This window comes from Gopherus evgoodei, chromosome 17 (genome assembly GCF_007399415.2).
Source record: "Gopherus evgoodei ecotype Sinaloan lineage chromosome 17, rGopEvg1_v1.p, whole genome shotgun sequence".
Classification (NCBI taxonomy): Eukaryota; Metazoa; Chordata; order Testudines; family Testudinidae; genus Gopherus; species Gopherus evgoodei.
The window spans coordinates 21,691,853-21,709,459 of record NC_044338.1 but is presented as its reverse complement, the minus strand read 5'-3'; the positions used below and the strand labels follow the sequence as shown (position 1 = coordinate 21,709,459).

The window sequence follows — 17,607 nt, the reverse complement described above, 5'->3', positions numbered from 1 at the left end:
CTTATAGTCTCATTTCGCTTTCAGACAGCACTTCCAATCCGCAGTCCCCACTTCTCGCTGGTGACTCAGCAGCTGCACCAGCACTTTGGAAGAGTTGGGACATGGCTCGCGCTTCTGCTTCATGCCAGTTGGGGCAGAGGGCTCCCCAAACCAGTGGAAAGTGTTGGAAAATATGTGGTGGTCAGATTCACTTGGGGCAAATCCTACTCTCTCCATACGAAGATGATGATGGGGTGTGTGCGTGCATGTCTCAAGAGCGAGAAATACACCTAAGTGTAGCAGGGCTTGATAGAATCTTCAGAACTCTGCAGAGGGAGATTGGCGCTGGAACTGGGACGTGTACAGCCATTGCATTTTAACTTACCCCAGGTAAAGATCTGCAAAACAAACCTGTAACTGGGTAGGCATGGCAAGAAGAACCCATCCAGCTAAAATGCGATAAGATATTGTAGATTGTGGAGAAGATATCAGGGGTTACAGTTCTGATATCATGCTGCTTGGGAAGAGATTACTGACTTCTAAGGTTAATTTAATCTTTCACCTACCAATCACAACTATATGTCTTAATGCAAAGGACAATGCAAGATGTGAGAACTGTGAATCATGAAACAGAACTGTTCATCCACCCCACGAACAGTCATCACAATGATTACAGTAAATGTCACTCTAAGGAAGATGTGAACCCATGGCAATATCGAGAGATGAGGGCTAGAGGTTTGTGCCTGGGACTGGGCATCAGGAGAAGGAAGGTTACTTATCAGTAATAGGAAATTTCTGTATACATTGCCTCTGCCATGTAAGACTTGTGGGCTTTGTCTGTGAGCCATAGAATGATCCACAACTGTCCAAAAAGTAGTAAGACGCACACACATCCTTACTCCATGAGGAATTCTAGAAAGACCTTTCCTTCTAATCATCTGTCACATTCTTATTAACCTCAGCAGAGCCCAATGATAGTGACACCAAAGAAGGAAGGGATCAGTGTAGATCTACAGAGGCAAGGTATTCAGAGAGCTCCAGATTCTGCTAAGTAGCCTGGACTGGATTGCATGGAGGAACGGCACCACAAAAACTGAGGACAAGATTTTGAGATGGAGAGTATGAATGACTGTCAAATGCAGCAAAGAGGTCCAGGAAGATGAGGATGAAGTAAAGGCCATGACATTTTGGCTAGGAAGAGGTCTCTGGAGACCTTAGTGAGAACAGTTTTGGTGGAGTGTGGCAGGGCAGAAATCAGGAGGGAATACAGACTGGAAGAGAACACAAGGCAATAGTTGCTATCGGAGCACCCAGTGAATTAGAGGTGATGGGAGGGAAAGGAGACGGGTTACAGAGATAATAAAAGATGGATGCTAGACCCTAATAAATCTGAATACACAATTTAATCCATTGTGATAGTGTCTGAACCAAAATGGTTAGGGCCATTAGAGTTCTCAAATGCACCAATCCATCCAACTTACTGAAGGGTTTGCTTGAATTCTGGCCAAGTAATAGACAAGTGTCCTTACTCCAGCTCATGTAATCTGGCCTCCGTTGAATGGGGTTTAGGAAAAAAGACTGGAGGCAAAGCAGATTGATTTAAGTGGGATTTTGTGGTCACAGTGGGCAAAAACTTAAGATGAAGTCACAAAGGCATCATGTCCTTGCAGTCGAGGCCTCTCTTGGGAGTTTCTGTCAGAAGGGCTCAGATTTCATTGACAATGTAGCTGAAGCCACTAGAAATGCCAGCTGAGACTGTCTAAGTGCAGCCCAAGGAAATGGGGCAAGGGTGGCTTTTAAGCCACCTTTGTGCGAGTCAAGTTCTCAGCTTCTCAATGGGGCTGATGTGCTTCCTTGTATAAAGCAGAGCAGCCTGGGAATGCTTTATAAAGCAGCAGAGTAATGAATTGATGAATAAATATGTCACAACCACATTAGAAACTTTCCCTCATGGATGCAAGAACACTGAGGAGTCATTACAAAAGCATGGTGAGCTGCAAGCACTGCCAGACAGACCCTGACAGTGGCCAGAGATCATCCCAGCCCCAGCAGAAATAAAAAGTAAATCAAGGATGAAACTGGGATCAGACAAACAGGATCAACATTTTGAAGCATGGACAAATCTTGGGAATATTGCCTCTTCAAACTGGAAGGTTTCCTGGACCCAAAACGGTACTTTCCAACCTATGCAGAGAACTTAACCAGTAAGTACCCACAAAGCAAGCAGCCTGCTGGAGACTTCTGCTCTGAGTGAAATGTCAGCACATGGAAGGTGACCTGGGATCTAAGGGAGGATGAACAGAGGGGTCTCTGGATAGGACTAACAGGTCCAAAACCTGCTCATGGTTCTCTTGTTGAATCTTCCTCAAGACTTTGGAAAGGAAAGGGGGAAAGCTGCATCTGCCAGTGAAAAACATGCAAGTTCAGATTCCTGTTCACTCTAGAGCAGAACCCGCCTCCTTACCAGCCCTTGATCTTTTGGGTGACGCGGAATGAGCATGTGTCCTTCCATGCTCTCCATCGTCTTCCCAACAGGGGTAACACTACGAGAATAAGAGGTGGGAGGAGGGAGAGCTCCAGAGCCACATTTTCTGTGGGCCACAAACTTTGGAAGGGAGGCTAAAAGGAGGTCGCAGGTCAAACAGAACATCAAGGCCACCTAGACTTGGGAGCTTCCCAGCCAGGAGGTCCTCTAGAACCAGAAGGGTCCACCTGTACTACAAATAAAGCACATTTCTTACTTCATGCCTTGCTCCCACAGAACAGAGCCAGGTTCAAAGACACAGGAGCTCTCAACGAGAGAATACAAACTCAGAGAGAAGGAACTTTCCTGGAGCCCAAATGCCCCCAATTAGGAAACAAGTAGGACTTGACTCCAAAGACTGAGCTGGGTCCTGCAGAAGTTCTGAGTGTACAAGGCTCCCAAGGGTGAATCCAGCAAGTGATCTCTTCAGAAAACATCTCAGAAACCAGAGAATCAGACATTTTAGATCCAAAGATAACCTAATCCTGCTCCTCTGACCTCCTAGGTTCTGAAGAAATAAACGTGCTGGGGCGTGACGATACTCCACCAGCATACTTCTAAAGCAGCAGTGTTGCTCCCAGTGCCCTCAGAGTGCAGGCTGCACCTGTCTCAAGTATGCCAGACAACGGCACTCTGATACTCCAGAGAGCTCAATAAATCCTCCAAATCTGGACCAGAGGGAGACTTCTTCCTCTTCTCAGTTGAGACACTAGAAAGGCAAGTATCAGAGGGGTAGCCGTGTTAGTCTGGATCTGTAAAAGCAGCAAAGAATCCTGTGGCACCTTATAGACTAACAGACGTTTTGGAGCATGAGCTTTCGTGGGTAAATAGAAAGGCAAGCTGAGATTCAGATCACAGAGTCTTGGTCAAATACCGAGACTATTCAAATTTCATCCATTAAGGAAACTCAGCCCCTCCATCCCCCCTTCACAAACACAAGGCATAAAAGCCATGCAAGCATGAGGGTATCAAGCTACACTTTGTATTTTTTGAACACTGCTCTTATTATGGGCTTTCCTATGGTGCTCCTCAACAGAGGCTATGAACACATCTTGGACTTTGCTAGACACTTTGCAACAAATGGCCACAAACAGGTATCAATACACCCCTACAACTGCCAAATTCAGACTAAAACTGGTGTGTGTGGGAGACAGTGGTTCGACGACCATGAGAGCTGGCAGAAGGAGTGGAACTGAGGGATGGTTAGAGAGCAGACCCATTTATACCCTCCCTTCCAGAACAACACAATGGTGGGAGATACAGGCATGGTCTGTTCATATCTTACTACTCTCAATAGTTTGTTGACTTGTTAGTTAAGGCTGTAACTCCTAGAAGGAGGATCTGCAGAGGTACTTTTGGCTCTGGTATCAACTCCTACTGTCACCAAACAGCAAGTCAATTAACCTCTATGCCTCAGCATCCCCACCTGTCAAGTGAGGATGACAATATTTAACTACCTCGCAGGGGCCTGTGAGCATCCGTCAGTTAACATTTCCACAGCACTTCAAATATTAGGAGTACAACACAATTGCTAAGTACTGTTTTTACCCATCACAGCTTTGAACTTTCAGAAGTCAGCATACAACTGAAACAAGCCAGTAAATACACAGATAAAACTTGCGCCTTATTTTTGACTGGCACAAGCTCGGATAATCCCAGGCAGTGCGTCCCAGTGAATTACTGCACTTCTTGAGCAGCTGTTTCCCCAGAAAAGCACCCATTGGTCTCATTGCTTAAATACTGATATGAGTCTGATGTCACTAGCAGCCAATCAGTTAAGCTGGTGGCCCATGTTGCAGAGCCAGTTCACAAGCATGCCCAGAAGCCTTCTCTGTGTTAGCAGGGTTTTGTATTTTATGTGGGGATTTCATGCAACAATAACCTTTCACTGAACACTTCTCTGCTTAATCTCTGTGCTTGCAGGACAGAAGGTCACTGGTCCCCTGCGTTTTCTACGCACAGCATCTAACGACAAGTCTCCCACAGCCTCCAGAATACTCTCAATATTCGATCACACCAAGCAGCTGGAGTGTGCTGCAAAAAATAAACGTTCGGGCATTCTTGGTATTTATAGGACACAACAGGAGCCAGAGTCGTGCTGACTCTGTCCCTCGGCTTTAGGGTGAGCACTACTGGAAAAGGCTGGAGCGGAGATCCCTCAAACTCTCCGTACCCAAGAATCTAATCTCTAGAGGAAAATTTCTGCAGCAATTTGGCATCATCATAAATCCTGCATCTTGGCAGGGGATTAGACTAGATGACCCTTGTAGTCCCTTCTAACCCTGTGATTCTACCATCAAAGGAAAATTTTGCTGAGAAAGGAAATGATATTTCCGTCCTTACAGAACCTTCCACTCAGGATGAAACTTGCCCTTTGGGGTAGCCAGTCATATTCTCTCACAAAGTGCATATTCTGAAGGATGCTGCCTGAAAACACCTTTCCAAGAGGAAGGTAAAAATCGAGCGGTGCATGATGATCTGACAGTACCTTACGCTCCAGTTTCGCCACACATTAGTTAAATTTCAAGCAAGTAGCTACAGATTTTCCCTTGCTAGAGAATGTGTTTCATTCATGTGGGTGAGCAGCATGCTTGTGAATTAAGCAGGTCCTAAGCTTGAATCCAAACAGAATAATGCAAGGTCCCAGATGTGAAAAAATCTGACATCTCATCCAGTACATGGACAGTCAGACTGTTGAGGGTAGCAACTGGAGTTTTTGTCAAACTCCTTCCCCCCAAACTTCTGCTGAGAAGCAAACGAGAGGCAGGTCTTCTTAAAAGAAAAAGGAATCCCTCACCACAGCAGGCAGATGTGAGAAAATGAGAGCAGCGTGCATATTGCATACATTTATCTAATTAAGGTACCAAGAACCATACAACCTAATGCCTGGCAGCTGATGGGTGCCAATATCTCAGAGCTGCAACCCAATGGAAGGCTCATGCTGGGTGATTGTGAGAGCCATGGGTCTGATGCCCAGAAGTGCCTCAGTCCTTTTCAGAGCTCTCTGTTTGGTTTTTTATGGTCTTGAAAGGGAGACAGATCAAGAATAGTTATTAGGGCTGCACACTGTGCTCCCTCCCCCCACTCAGCTCTGCCAATGCACCGGTGTCCTGACCCACGCTGGCCCCTGCTATTCCAGCTCAGAACTACCACATCAATCTGAACACGAAAGCCTACTTTGCAAAGATTACCATTATTACTTATTATTTGCACTATGAAAAGTTAGTGTATTAACCGAGTGCACCACCTAGTAATTACTCCACACAGCTATTTTCCAGCGGAAAGCACATTTGCATCCAGCACTTGCCTTTGCTCTGAACAAAAGGCAGGCACCATGGATCAGCTCCCCTCTTCTGTTGTACACAAAGGTCTCTCTGCAAAGCACAGAATGTGTTTGAACCTTGCCCAAATGTGCATAAGGAACTCGCAGCAGCACCATACATGGAGACTCAAGTCCCTAAGGCACAATCTGAATGGTGTTAAACTAGAAGGCAGAGCAACAGGGAAAAAAACAAGCTCAGATGGGTGGATGTGAGTGAATCCCAATTCCCAACACTCCACTTGATTCAGGCAGAGGGGCAGAAACTCAAACACAATGATAAGACTTCGTCTGAGGATCAATCCCAAAATAACTCCCAACCCCAGAGAGCACAAGGCTTGTATTGTAACAATTGTCCCAATGCCCCCCCCTCAAAAGGCACTTGTTGTTTTCCCCACATATTAAAACAATGGGAGCCAAATTCTGGGGTCTTTAACCTAGCAGAACTCCCCGTGACTCCACTGGAAAAGAGTTTTGCTTGATTAAAGCCCCAGAATGTGGTCCTGAGAAACTAAGTACCATGGAACTGGAGGGTGAGATGTATTTGGGTAACTTGCAGGCAAACTCCTGAGATTTCCCTTCACAAGCCCCCCGCCCCCCAACCTTCGTTTGCACTCTCACAATATCAGTCTTCTGAGTTTGCCCAAACACAATCGCACACAACAGGGGCTAAATGGACAAGGCGAGGAGTGATGACAAGAAAATAAACCGGACTTACAGGGAAAAGCACCTTGAGATGCAGGTGCTCGGACAGATCCAAGTGGAGAAAGGGGATTAAAATGAGCTCAGTGGGCAAACCACGGCCAGGCTAAAGGGATGCTGTACTGGAAACATGTACTAAGAGCAGCTGTTCACTTACCATCTTGCCCACCTCCATGGCCAAGGGCTGCTCGCGGCTCAGAAATCCTGAAGTGTGAAGATTACAATATCCAAGAAGAAGACAGAGCTCCCCTCCCCCAGCCCCGTTCTCTGACTGCTCAGAGGCTCGTCCGGTTAATACGGTTCTGAAAAGCCCATACTGGCAACCTTGCAAATCAGCAGCAAGCGCCGTCCGAATGGAAATGCTGGGGCAGAGGAAGCATGCAGAGGGGACGGTCTGAAAGCAGGGCCAGCTTGCAGGCTGAGGAGTGCCCCGAACAAGGCAGAATTGAGCTGGAAGCAAAGGCGAGGTGAGGGGCAACAAAGCACCAACTCCCACGCGCTCCAAACAGCCCAGGGATGGCACAGCCCCTTCGGCAAGGAACAGAGGAATTCTCCGGCTGCTCGCTCGCTGTGGATCATCCGATGTCAGGAGGAGGAGAGAAAGAATCGTGTGGCTGGAGCCAGCCTGCTGCACTCAGCCACAGGCTGGAGTGTGTGATTTGAATAACAAAAGAGCTCCTCTCTCCCAGCCAGGAGGGAGCTGCTAGTCAGAGAGAGAGGGCCTGAGCCGGTGCGTGTGTGTGGCCAGGGGACCGGGGCTACTGACAATCGGATTCAGGAAGTGGAGGCAGGGCTCTCCAAGAAGTGGGATGGATTTGGTCTCCCTCTACGCAGCTGCTCTCTGGTTACCACACACTCACTCGCTGGACAAGGGCTCGCCAGGGTTAGCAGTGTCTTTCCAGGAAAACTACATGGGGTTCTACACAATAAAATACCACCGAGACCTGCCCTTCTAAGAGCGTTTATTGCTGAGTCTTCTAAGCCAAAACACATCCGCGAGGGGAGGAGAAAGTGCGGAGGAGCAGCATAATGAGGAGGCTGATCCACACAGTCACTCCCGATGAAGTGGGCGAAAGCTTATGCTCAAATAAATGTGTTAGTCTCTAAGGTGCCACAAGGACTCCTGGTTTGTTTTTTTTTACAGTCACTCCAGTCTCAATGCCGTGGCTAGGCATTCTCGGAACATGCTTCAATCCACACTTCGGTTTTTGCAAGTGGCCTGGATGTCCTCTTGTGGGGAGGGCCAACAATCAAAGGTCTCTTCAGTCCAGGAGCAACCTTCACAGGAACAAAGAGGCAACTGGGCTGGCTACTAGAGTGCTAATGCTTTCGACACAGTTTGCGACTGACTGGCTGCAGAGTCCTCACCCGACATTTCTGAACTCACAGGAGAAGGCTTGTAGAGCAACAAAGAGAGAGGAGAGAAAATGCAGTAAAGAAACAGAGAAAATATTTACTTGCCTAGGGTGGGGGGCCCGAGTGACTTAATTAGTGTTCAGACAGTGCTTTGAAATCCTCAGCTGGGGGGACATTAGAGAAGGACAATGGCTTATTATTGTGCTTCCTTAAATGCCCCCAAAATAGCCTGAAAGTAGATGAGAGGAACCACTGACATGCTGCCACTGCTTTGGGGAAGGTGGGAGGTGGAGAAGAAACAGAGCAGTCATTCTGCACCCGCAGTTGCTGCTTATGGTGAAAAGAAGTTGCAGGAACAGGAAGGAAGTAAAAGGAAGGATGGTCTTGTTGAAAGAAAAATACAGCCTTGTGGTTCTGAGTCTGCCACTTACTGTGTGACCATGAGAAATCACTCAGCTCAGTGGTCCTCAGTGACCCTATCTGGAAAAGAAGAATGCCACTGCGGTCCTCCCCTGCCATGAAACTCCCTACTGCTCCGGAGGAGCACCAGAGAAAGTGGTATGGTTAATAAGAAGATGGTGAAGAATCCCATATCCCACTCACGCTGCAGAGAGAATCCAGGGAGGCAGAATGCAATCACCCATCTTAGCATTTAGCCCCTCATCCCCACAGTTCTGAGATCTCCAGGAGTCCTCAGGTGTTCAGGTTCTCAATTTTACAGCTAATTTGAAAGCCAACTCCTCCAAGAGCGCTGTGTTCCCTAGCATCAGGGCATATAACTCTCCTTTGTATCCCTCCAGTTCAGTTAGAGGGCAACTTAGTCTGGGTGTCAAAACAGAACAGCTCAACAGCAACTGGATATTGGCACTGTACTTCACAGCTCTTTTTCACTCTAAAAAGCACAGAAGCTTGCAAAGGTGCTTGAGATGGTGCATGATGCTTTTTGCTCTCCCATAGCAAATGAACTGGAAAATTAAAGGGAAGGTGGCTCTGGAAGAGATACTAGAACTACATCTTCCTCTCTCCTGGCCCCAATCCCTCATTCAACATCAGCGCAAACATAAGAATTATGGCTGCTCAAGGTGACACACGTCCCATCAAATGAAATTTCTTCTGTTCCTAGTAAGTAAATGTTGACAGGTTCCTACAGACCTTCAGGAATCCACCTGAAGCACCCAGCACAGAACATTAGCAAGGAGCGGTTTTAGACAAGAAGAATTTGGCCAGACCGTGAGTTAACACTCTGCCCCCATCTAGGGGAGACCTCGCCTCATCAAGGAAAAAAACTTCCTATACCTTGTCTCCACTTGGATTTTACAGCAAGATAGTTAACTCACATGAAGCAACAGAGAGTCCTGTGGCACCTTTAAGACTAACAGATGTATTGGAGCATAAGCTTTCGTGGGTGAATACCCACTTCGTCAGACGCATGACATTAGTTATCTCCCTCGAAACACACACCTTTTTTGGCAGTGAAGTCAGTGACAGCTATAATGGGACAGCTGTCCAGGTCTTTCCCACAATGAGCTGCTGTTGACATGGTCCTGCAAGTGGGATGGGTACTGACACGCACACAACTGGGCTGAGAAGTAAGATCTGTGCATGTAGATAACTCAACCATGTTTGACGAGCAGCTCACAATTTGGCTGCAAAACTAAGGTTGTACTTCTAGTATAGACAGAACCTTAATGTGAGGAGTAGAGCCCCTACTTTTAACTCATAGGACCCTCATTCCATAATCCTGGCAGGACATCAACAGAGGATTCCATAATCCTCTGCAGTCTGCAACCAGAACATGAATATGTGGCTATACTGGGATCTGTCTTGTATCTGAAGTATACATTTTGGCAGGAACTCTAAATGAGAATTCGATACTCGTTATGACTACTTGAGATAATTGGGTTGCTGTGGCACACCACGACCAAGAGCACAATTTTCCTTCCACTTCTGCTGGCATGAATATGGAGCTTGATTACAAAAGGCAGCTCTGCAAAATCATTGCACAGCACCCATAATTTAGATTGTCTCTCCCTGCAGCCTACAAATGCATATATGGCACCACTCCAGGCAACGAAATCTGCATCCAACATGCCAGGGACAAAGAGGGATGCAGCAATGACAAGGAAGTCACCCGACTGGATCTGCCAAGAGCATGGCAGTGTCTGTGCCTTCCATCTGAGCCTTGTTGATCATCAGAGGGACCAAGATGAGCTGTTAACTTGATGGACTATGAATAATGACACATAGTCGGGGGTGTGGGGGGGTAAAGCTAAGCAGGCACCAGCACCAGCAGGCAGTTGGCAATTTTGGCTTAAAAAGTATAAGCAGTTTTAGCCACACACTTCTCTCTGAAGCTGCTTAGATGAGTGATTTCTAGCCAGTAAAGCAGTGGCTCTGAACCTTACCAGGTTACTGTACCCCTTTCAGGAGTCTGATTTTCCTTGTGTACCTCAAGTTTCACTTCACTTACAAAATACTTGCTTACAAAATCAGACATAAAAACAGAAGACTGCGATAGCACACTATTACTGACAAATTGCTGACTCTCTCATTTTTACCCTATAATTATAAAATAAATCAATTGGAATATAAATATTGTATTTACATTTCAGTGTATAGTAGATAGAACAGTATAAACAAGTCATTGTGTGGAATTTTAGTGGGTATGGATTTCACTAGTCCTTTTTATGTAGCCTGTTGTAAAATTAGGCAAATATCTAGATGTGTTGATGTATCCCTGTGATACAGCATGGCCAGAGGGCAGCAGGAGAGGGCTAGAAGGGAGCCTTATTCCCCGTAAGGGGAAGAAAGTTTGCTATAGATTAACTAGAGCACCTGACGCCAATTAGAGCACCTGCAGTCAGTCACATGATAAAAAGAACCCTGCTTCAATCAGACAGTGTGGGAGCATGAGCAGAAAGGATTGGTGTTGGAGCAGAGGACAGTTTGAAGAAGTGCTGCAGTGGGCTAAGAAGTCCTAGACCCTAGGTAAGGGGCACCTGAGTTGTGCAGAGGGAGGACAGGAAGCCCCCTCCAAGCTGAATGGCAGGAGAAGGAAGTAGCCCAGGGGAAGGAACCATCAGTTCAAGTGGTTCACTACTATCTTCAGGGCCCCTGGGCTGGGACTTGGAGTAGAGAGTGGGCCCAGGTCCCTCCCGCTACGCTCCACTCCCCTCCTCTAGGACACTAGTGGGGCAATTAATATTCCAATTTAGGGGCAAGAAATGGCACCCTGGACCCCCCCCCCAAAGAAGAGAAAACGCGAGATCCAACATAATAGTGCCAGCAATTTGCCACAATCCCCTATAAGACCTCTGTGTACCCCCAGGGGTACAAGTACCCCTAGTTGAGAACCACAGCAGTAAAACAGCCCACCCATTTCACTCCAGATCTAAAATTGTGTTTATACTGTAGCTGAAAACCACTCAAGGTTTCAGAGCAGCAGCCGTGTTAGTCTGTATCTGCAAAAAGAACAAGAGTACTTGTAGCACCTTGGTGACTAACAAATTTATGTGAGCATAAGCTTTCATGGGCTACAGCCCACTTCATCAGATGCATAGAATGATCCCACGAAAGCTTATGCTCAAATAAATTTGTTAGTCTCTAAGGTGCCACAAGTACTCCTGTTCTTTTTTCAAATTCCATAGCCACTTGAAATTTCACGTAGCCCCAGGCACATTGTGATGGATTCAGTTGCTTTGCTTTACTTTGCTTTATGTAGGTCACTGTTTTAGAGTAAGCACCCCACAGAGTGCTTTTGTCCTCAAAAATCTGCTGGGAACTGGTCCAAACGTGCACAGGAAGTACAGAAGACAACCTGTTAAGTTATGAGGTGATCATGGGTTTTAGAGGTAAATTCATACAAATCTTCACTTTTAAGTTCCTTCTCACTGCAGCCTGTCTGATGACAGCCTCAGAATGGGAGAATCCCCCACCACTGATGGCTGGCAGGTAGAATATCAAAATATGGGAAATCCATTCAGTAGACTGAACTTAGAACCGGAGTATAAAGGACATCAGCTTTGGTGGTTTCTGCTCTCCCAGTCTGTACATGAACAGCTAGTCCTCCGGCCTTAATGCCCTCCTTGGCTTAGTAACTAATGTCTCTGGGTACAGAAGCATTTCAAGCTGCAAGGTGATGTCCCTGAGTTAGCTCTGACTGAGCCAGCACACTAAAAATAGAGTGCAAGTGCCACCTCCACCATATTAGGTGTGTACTCGAGGTGGCTAGCCCCTCCTGCTGTTTGCTTCACCATAGTTACACTCTTCTTTTAGCACACTAGCTCAGTCAGAGCTAGCACAGATCTGTCTCCTCACACTGGAATGACACCCTCAGCTTGAAGTGCAGAATTACCCTATGTAGTTTACATAATATGAATATAAATGTCTCTAGTTCTACCTACAGCGCATGTGCCAAAGGTGGCATGTGAGCCGATTTTTGACAGCACATGGGGTGGGCTGAGCTGCTCAGCCCACCACCGCTCTGGGGTTCCCGCTGCTGGCCCCTTGCCAGATGGGGTCCCACCGCTGGTCCCACTCAGCGCCCGCTACTGGCCTGGGGGAAGGAACCCCACGATGGCAGCAGGCTGTGAGCCCAGCTGACAGGAGCTGCAGCCAAAACCCCGGGGGGGCTGGCAGAGATGCTCAGCCCACCCCTGAAACCCCAGAGTTGGGCAGGCTGACCCGTTCAGCCTGTTGCTGCTCTGGGGTTCCAGCTGCCGGCCTCTTACCAGCCGGGGTCCCCGCCACAGCCCCATCACCTTGCTTCCAGCGCAGGCCCCCTGCCAGAAATGAGTCCAGGCTTCTGGCCCTGCTCAGCCCTACCAGCCGCCAGCTCCACTCACCTCAGCTGCTGATCTGGAGTTCCAGCTGCTGACCTCCTGCCAGCCAATTATCAACTCAGAAGCCTGTGCGCAGCTTAAAGTATCTAAATACATGCCACCAGACACTGGAAAACTCAGCAAGGGCAAGGATCACACTGAACTAATAAGATCTGCATTTTAATTTAATTTTAAAAAAAGCATCTGAAACATTTTGAAAACCTTGTTCACTTTACATACAACAGTAGTTTGGTTATATAAAAGACTTATAGAGAGACCTTCTAAAAACCGTTAAAATGTATTACCAGCACGCAAAGCCTTAAATTAGAGCGTATACATGAAGACTTGGCACATCACTGCTGAAAAGTTGCTGACCTCTGTTCTAGTATATGTGTATCACTGCCCTCTACTGGACAGTATGAGAACTTCTCAACTTTGTAACATAGGTCCCACACAGCTAACGGATTCTTCTTTAGCTTAATTGGCTCTATGCTTTTGGTGTAAGAGGATCCAAGTTCTGGCCCTGCGGTTGCTGTGAAAGTTCAAGAGACCATGGCATGTAGCACAGCAACTAGGGTGACCAGATGTCCCGATTTTATAGGGACAGTCTCGATTTGTGGGTCTTTTTCTTATATAGCCACCTATTACCCCCCATCTTCATCCTGATTTTTCACACTTGCTGTCTGGTTACCCTAACAGCAACTAACTAGGATCACAACTTTGTTGATATGTTTAACTTATAGGCAAGGCTACGTTTTAGTCACAGGTATTTTTAGTAAAAGTCATGGACAGGTCATGGGCGGTAACAAAAATTCACAGCCGTGAACTGTCCGTGACTTGTACTATATACCCTTGACTAAAACTTGTGTGCTCTGGGGCAGAGGGCTGCCTGGGGGAGCCACGGATGCCGTGGGAGGGGGTGGCCCAGGCCCTCCGCTGTTGCTGAGGGGCGGAGGTTAGCAGGCTCCCTATCCAACTCCATGCAGCTCCCTGGAAGCAGCCACATATCCCTTGGCTCCTATGCAGAGGTGCGGCCAAGGGGCATCACATGCTGCTCCCACCCCAAGTGCCCACTCCGCAGCTCCCATTGGCTGGGAGATGCAGTCAATGGGAGTTGCGGGGGTGGTGCCCGGAGGTGGGGGCTGTGCACAGAGCTGCCTGGCTATGCCTCTGACTAGGAGCCGAGGGACACGCGGCCACTTCTAGGAAGTCCCCACAAGGTAAGTCCTAGAGCCTTCACCCAGTCCTGAATCCCAACCCCATGCCTCAGCCCAGAGCCCTCTCCCGCCTCCAAACTCCTAGTGTTGCTGTGGGGCAGAGGGCAGTGGGGGAGGGGCCCAGGCACCACCTGAGTTGCTCAGATGGCCTTGGAGCCAGCTGCACCAGCCCCTGCAGAAGTCACAGAGGTCCCAGAAAGTAACAGAATCCATGAGTTCTGTGACAGACTTGCAGCCTTACTAATGGGTTCCCATGCACAAAAGACTTTAGGCACTTGAACAAAAAAATGTAATTGAAAGGCACAAAAAGAACTTGCCCAAATTATTCTGAAGAACAAAAATCTCCAGCATGCCCAAAACATGCAGGTTTCAATGGATGTAGGGTGGATATACATTTTTCCCCACTTTGTAAACATAAGTGGGATAATATATATGCAACTTGTTCATAGGAACCAACTTATAGGATCATCTCTCTAAATACACTGACTAGCGATGCTCCAAAACCATGATGCAGTGTTTTGTAGCAAGTTATATGGGATGATTATCTTTAATCTAATTTTTCAAAACCAAAAGATTTCACACAAGTGGAAAGCAGAGCTGATAAGTAGGTCTGCAGCTTGCGCTAATGACACACAAGGATTCAGGAAAAGAGGGCAGGGAAACTTGTACTGATAGGGATAGCAGATAACCTAGCAGAGACCAGTGTCAGTCACGAGACACCCCTCAGAGCAGCAGCTGGGTTACTGCAAAGGCCACGCCATGCCACATATTGCCAGGGCTGAATTAATGCAGGGGCTTGAGGGGCTGCAGCCCAGCACCCTGGGCTAAGGGGGGACCCAGCACAGCAGGGCTCAGGCCAGCTGCCTGCATGCCATGGCCCATGCCACTCCCAGAACTGGCCAGCTGCTGGCACGTCTCTGCGGCTCCTGGAGGTGGAGGGGAGGCAGCCCCGCATGCTGCCCCCACCCCGAGCATCCACTTCGCAGCTCCCAGTGGCTGGGAACTGTGGCCAATTGGAGCTGCGGGGGCGGTGCTGGCAGGTGGGGCCTGTGCACAGAGCTCCCTGGCTATGCCTCTGCCTACGAGCTGAGGGACACGTGGCTGCTTCCAGTAAGCCCCCCACACACACACACAAAAAGGTAAGAACCAGCCAATGGGAGCTGCGGGGTCAGCACCTGCGGGTATGGGCAGAGCACGGATACACACTGTCCCCCTCCCCCAAGGGGAGCACAGAGACGTGCCAGCAGCTGGCCGCTTCTGGGAGCAGCGTGGGGCCACGGCATGCAGGCAGACAGCCTGCCTGAGCCTTGCTGTGCACCTCAAAACCCCTCCTGCACCCCAACACCCAAACTCCCTCCCAGAAAGAAACTAATATAACAGCTGTTCTAAGGTAAGAAGTAGGCTATTTTGAATTAACTATATTCTACATGTTTTAAGACTGAAATGTAACCACGGAACGGCTATATGTTAATTAAAAGGAAAGTTTAGTATAACGTTAACAGCCTCGATGCCGTAATTGTGATCATTTTGTTTTACATTAGGAAAAAGACGTGTATACAGGGGCCCCACAAATCTAATAGCCCAAGGCCCACAAGAGAGTTAATCCAGCCTTGCATATTGCCCCCAGCCCTGGACTAAATTCAGGAGACCAGCGTGTACCAGAGTGAGATATCTGCCAGCCCTGCATTTCTCCTCTCCATGCAGAGTCAGCACATTCATGTAGGAGAAGATACAGGACTGAGAATCTGCCCAATACACCGACAGGCTATTTGGCACGAGTGCTTCCCGGCAGCGTGCAGGTGTGTCTGAAGCTTGGTGAAGACCATAAAAAAGGGCAGGAAGTGCATCTCAGCCTTCTGAACTGCACTCTGCTCTCCCTCTGGGCTGCTGGTGATCGAGACCTTCCACAACGATACTCTAAAGAAAGATTTGTCATCTTTATGCCCAAATGAGTTTGGGAGGGATATATGAGAACCAGTGCTCAAATTACGGCTAGGAGCTGCCAGGGGCCACCTCACTTCTGTGGCATGGCCCAATTACTGCTCACTAGGGGGCCCCTACTTCCCCCCCATAACTGGAGCACTGATGGGAATGTCCCCGCCAATGGGATATGAACACTCAAACAGATGAGACAGCCTGTTTCTCCCATGCACTCCCCAACACAGATATCAAAGCCAAGCTCCCAGAATCCTTAACTCTGATGCTATGATTTAGTCCCCTTCAGGGAGCCCCAGTTTCCACCAAGTACATTGGCGAGAAAATTTGAATTCATATCCCAGCCTGCTCAGATGTGGGCTGCTGATTTATTGCTCAGCCCTCCTTTCATTTCCAGGAGCTCCAAGGGGTGGCCAGCACATAGGATGCTTCATATGAACAGCTGGGGAAGAGGTCCCTCAGGAGATCACATCACCAATTCAATATTACTGTGAAGACGCCCAAACCACTGCTGGCAGGGTACCTAGCAAAGGATTTAAAGGCTGGGAACGAACACACAGGGGGGTTGTGGATGCACACTGTATGCGTACCCCAGCCATAGCTCATGGTGGTAACCCGAGAACGGCTTATATGATGAAAGGAAACTTCAAGGAGAAGGAATTTGAAAACGTGAGGAAATCAGTTAGAAAACACTGCAAAAGGGAAAAAAGTTTAGAAATTAATCCATATCACTTCCCCGCATGGAGGGTGCTTAAAATCTCTTATGCGAGAGTCAAACCAGGAACCAAACATACAACGGAAAATAACCTATTACAATTAAAATGGCAATGTGGTAGTTTACTGAGGTCAGAAGAGTTTCTCTCTCTCCTATTCACAATGCTGAGAGAATTAAACATGGAGCTGGGCAGGAAAACTGCATGATGGAGATTTAGTGGGTCAAGTGATCTAAAGATCAAATGGCAAAAACCAGGGCAAAACTACATCAACTCTGGGAAGGCTGTGGGGGGGTCCGCAGAATCTGTCAGGCCACTGTGGTGTGTAACAGGGGCAATGAAAGAGAAAGAACCAGGCAGTGTAGGGCATCTTTACTCCTGGGTTACTTTTTGACAAATGAATGGTGAGGCTCTGCCAGGTACAAAAAGAGATTGAACAACCTGAGGGGTCACGACGCACCAATCCCCTGGGCCTGACCCCATACATCCGCAGAGGGGAAGCCAAGGGTTATTCTAGCAGCACCACTAGATTTCAGAGGGAGGTTAATCTTCAAGCCATCTGCCCCATTAAACATTTTTTAAGTCACCTACTCCCCCTCAATAAGTCTACAAAGCACGTAGAAAGTCTAGGTACAGGCAATGTCCGAAATGCACCTAGCAGGGGATGGTTAGTATGAGCGCCTTGGGGATGGGATGATCTCACGTACTACAGATTCTGTAGCGCGGAGGTGTGAATCTCTGGGGATTTGCTGTTTTGTCAGACTATTAGCATTGTTTGGAATATGTTTTTCTCGTGGTGCTATACACACAGTGCAATTTTATACTAATGCACTAGCCTGACACACAGCACAGATCACTCTAGGTGTGTGCACTGCGTGATTGCTTGTCTAAATCTCAGTGGCAACTTACACCCACCCAGCCACCCCTTATTGCTAACCAAGTTACTGGCTCTGCTCCCTGCATACAGATGCCCTGCACTGCTCCGTTTCCTCGAACTTTCTTCATATCACATCTATACCATGAAACTCACTGGTGACCATGG

General features: G+C 47.8%; 1 protein-coding gene across 3 annotated transcripts in view; it reads right to left on the bottom strand.

Annotated features, from left to right (window-relative positions):
- Positions 1-17,607, bottom strand: part of HIP1 (huntingtin interacting protein 1) — a 141,753-nt gene that overhangs the window by 67,474 nt on the left and 56,672 nt on the right. Inside the window, exon 1 of one of the 3 annotated variants that reach the window (XM_030536607.1) lies at positions 6,682-7,274. The exons of the other annotated variants lie outside the window; for them this stretch is intronic. Within the exon in view, the coding sequence (XP_030392467.1) occupies positions 6,682-6,699 (18 nt within the window). The 5' untranslated portion in view covers positions 6,700-7,274. Of the gene's footprint in view, positions 1-6,681; positions 7,275-17,607 lie in introns of those variants that run through there. 3 annotated transcript variants of the gene reach the window in all.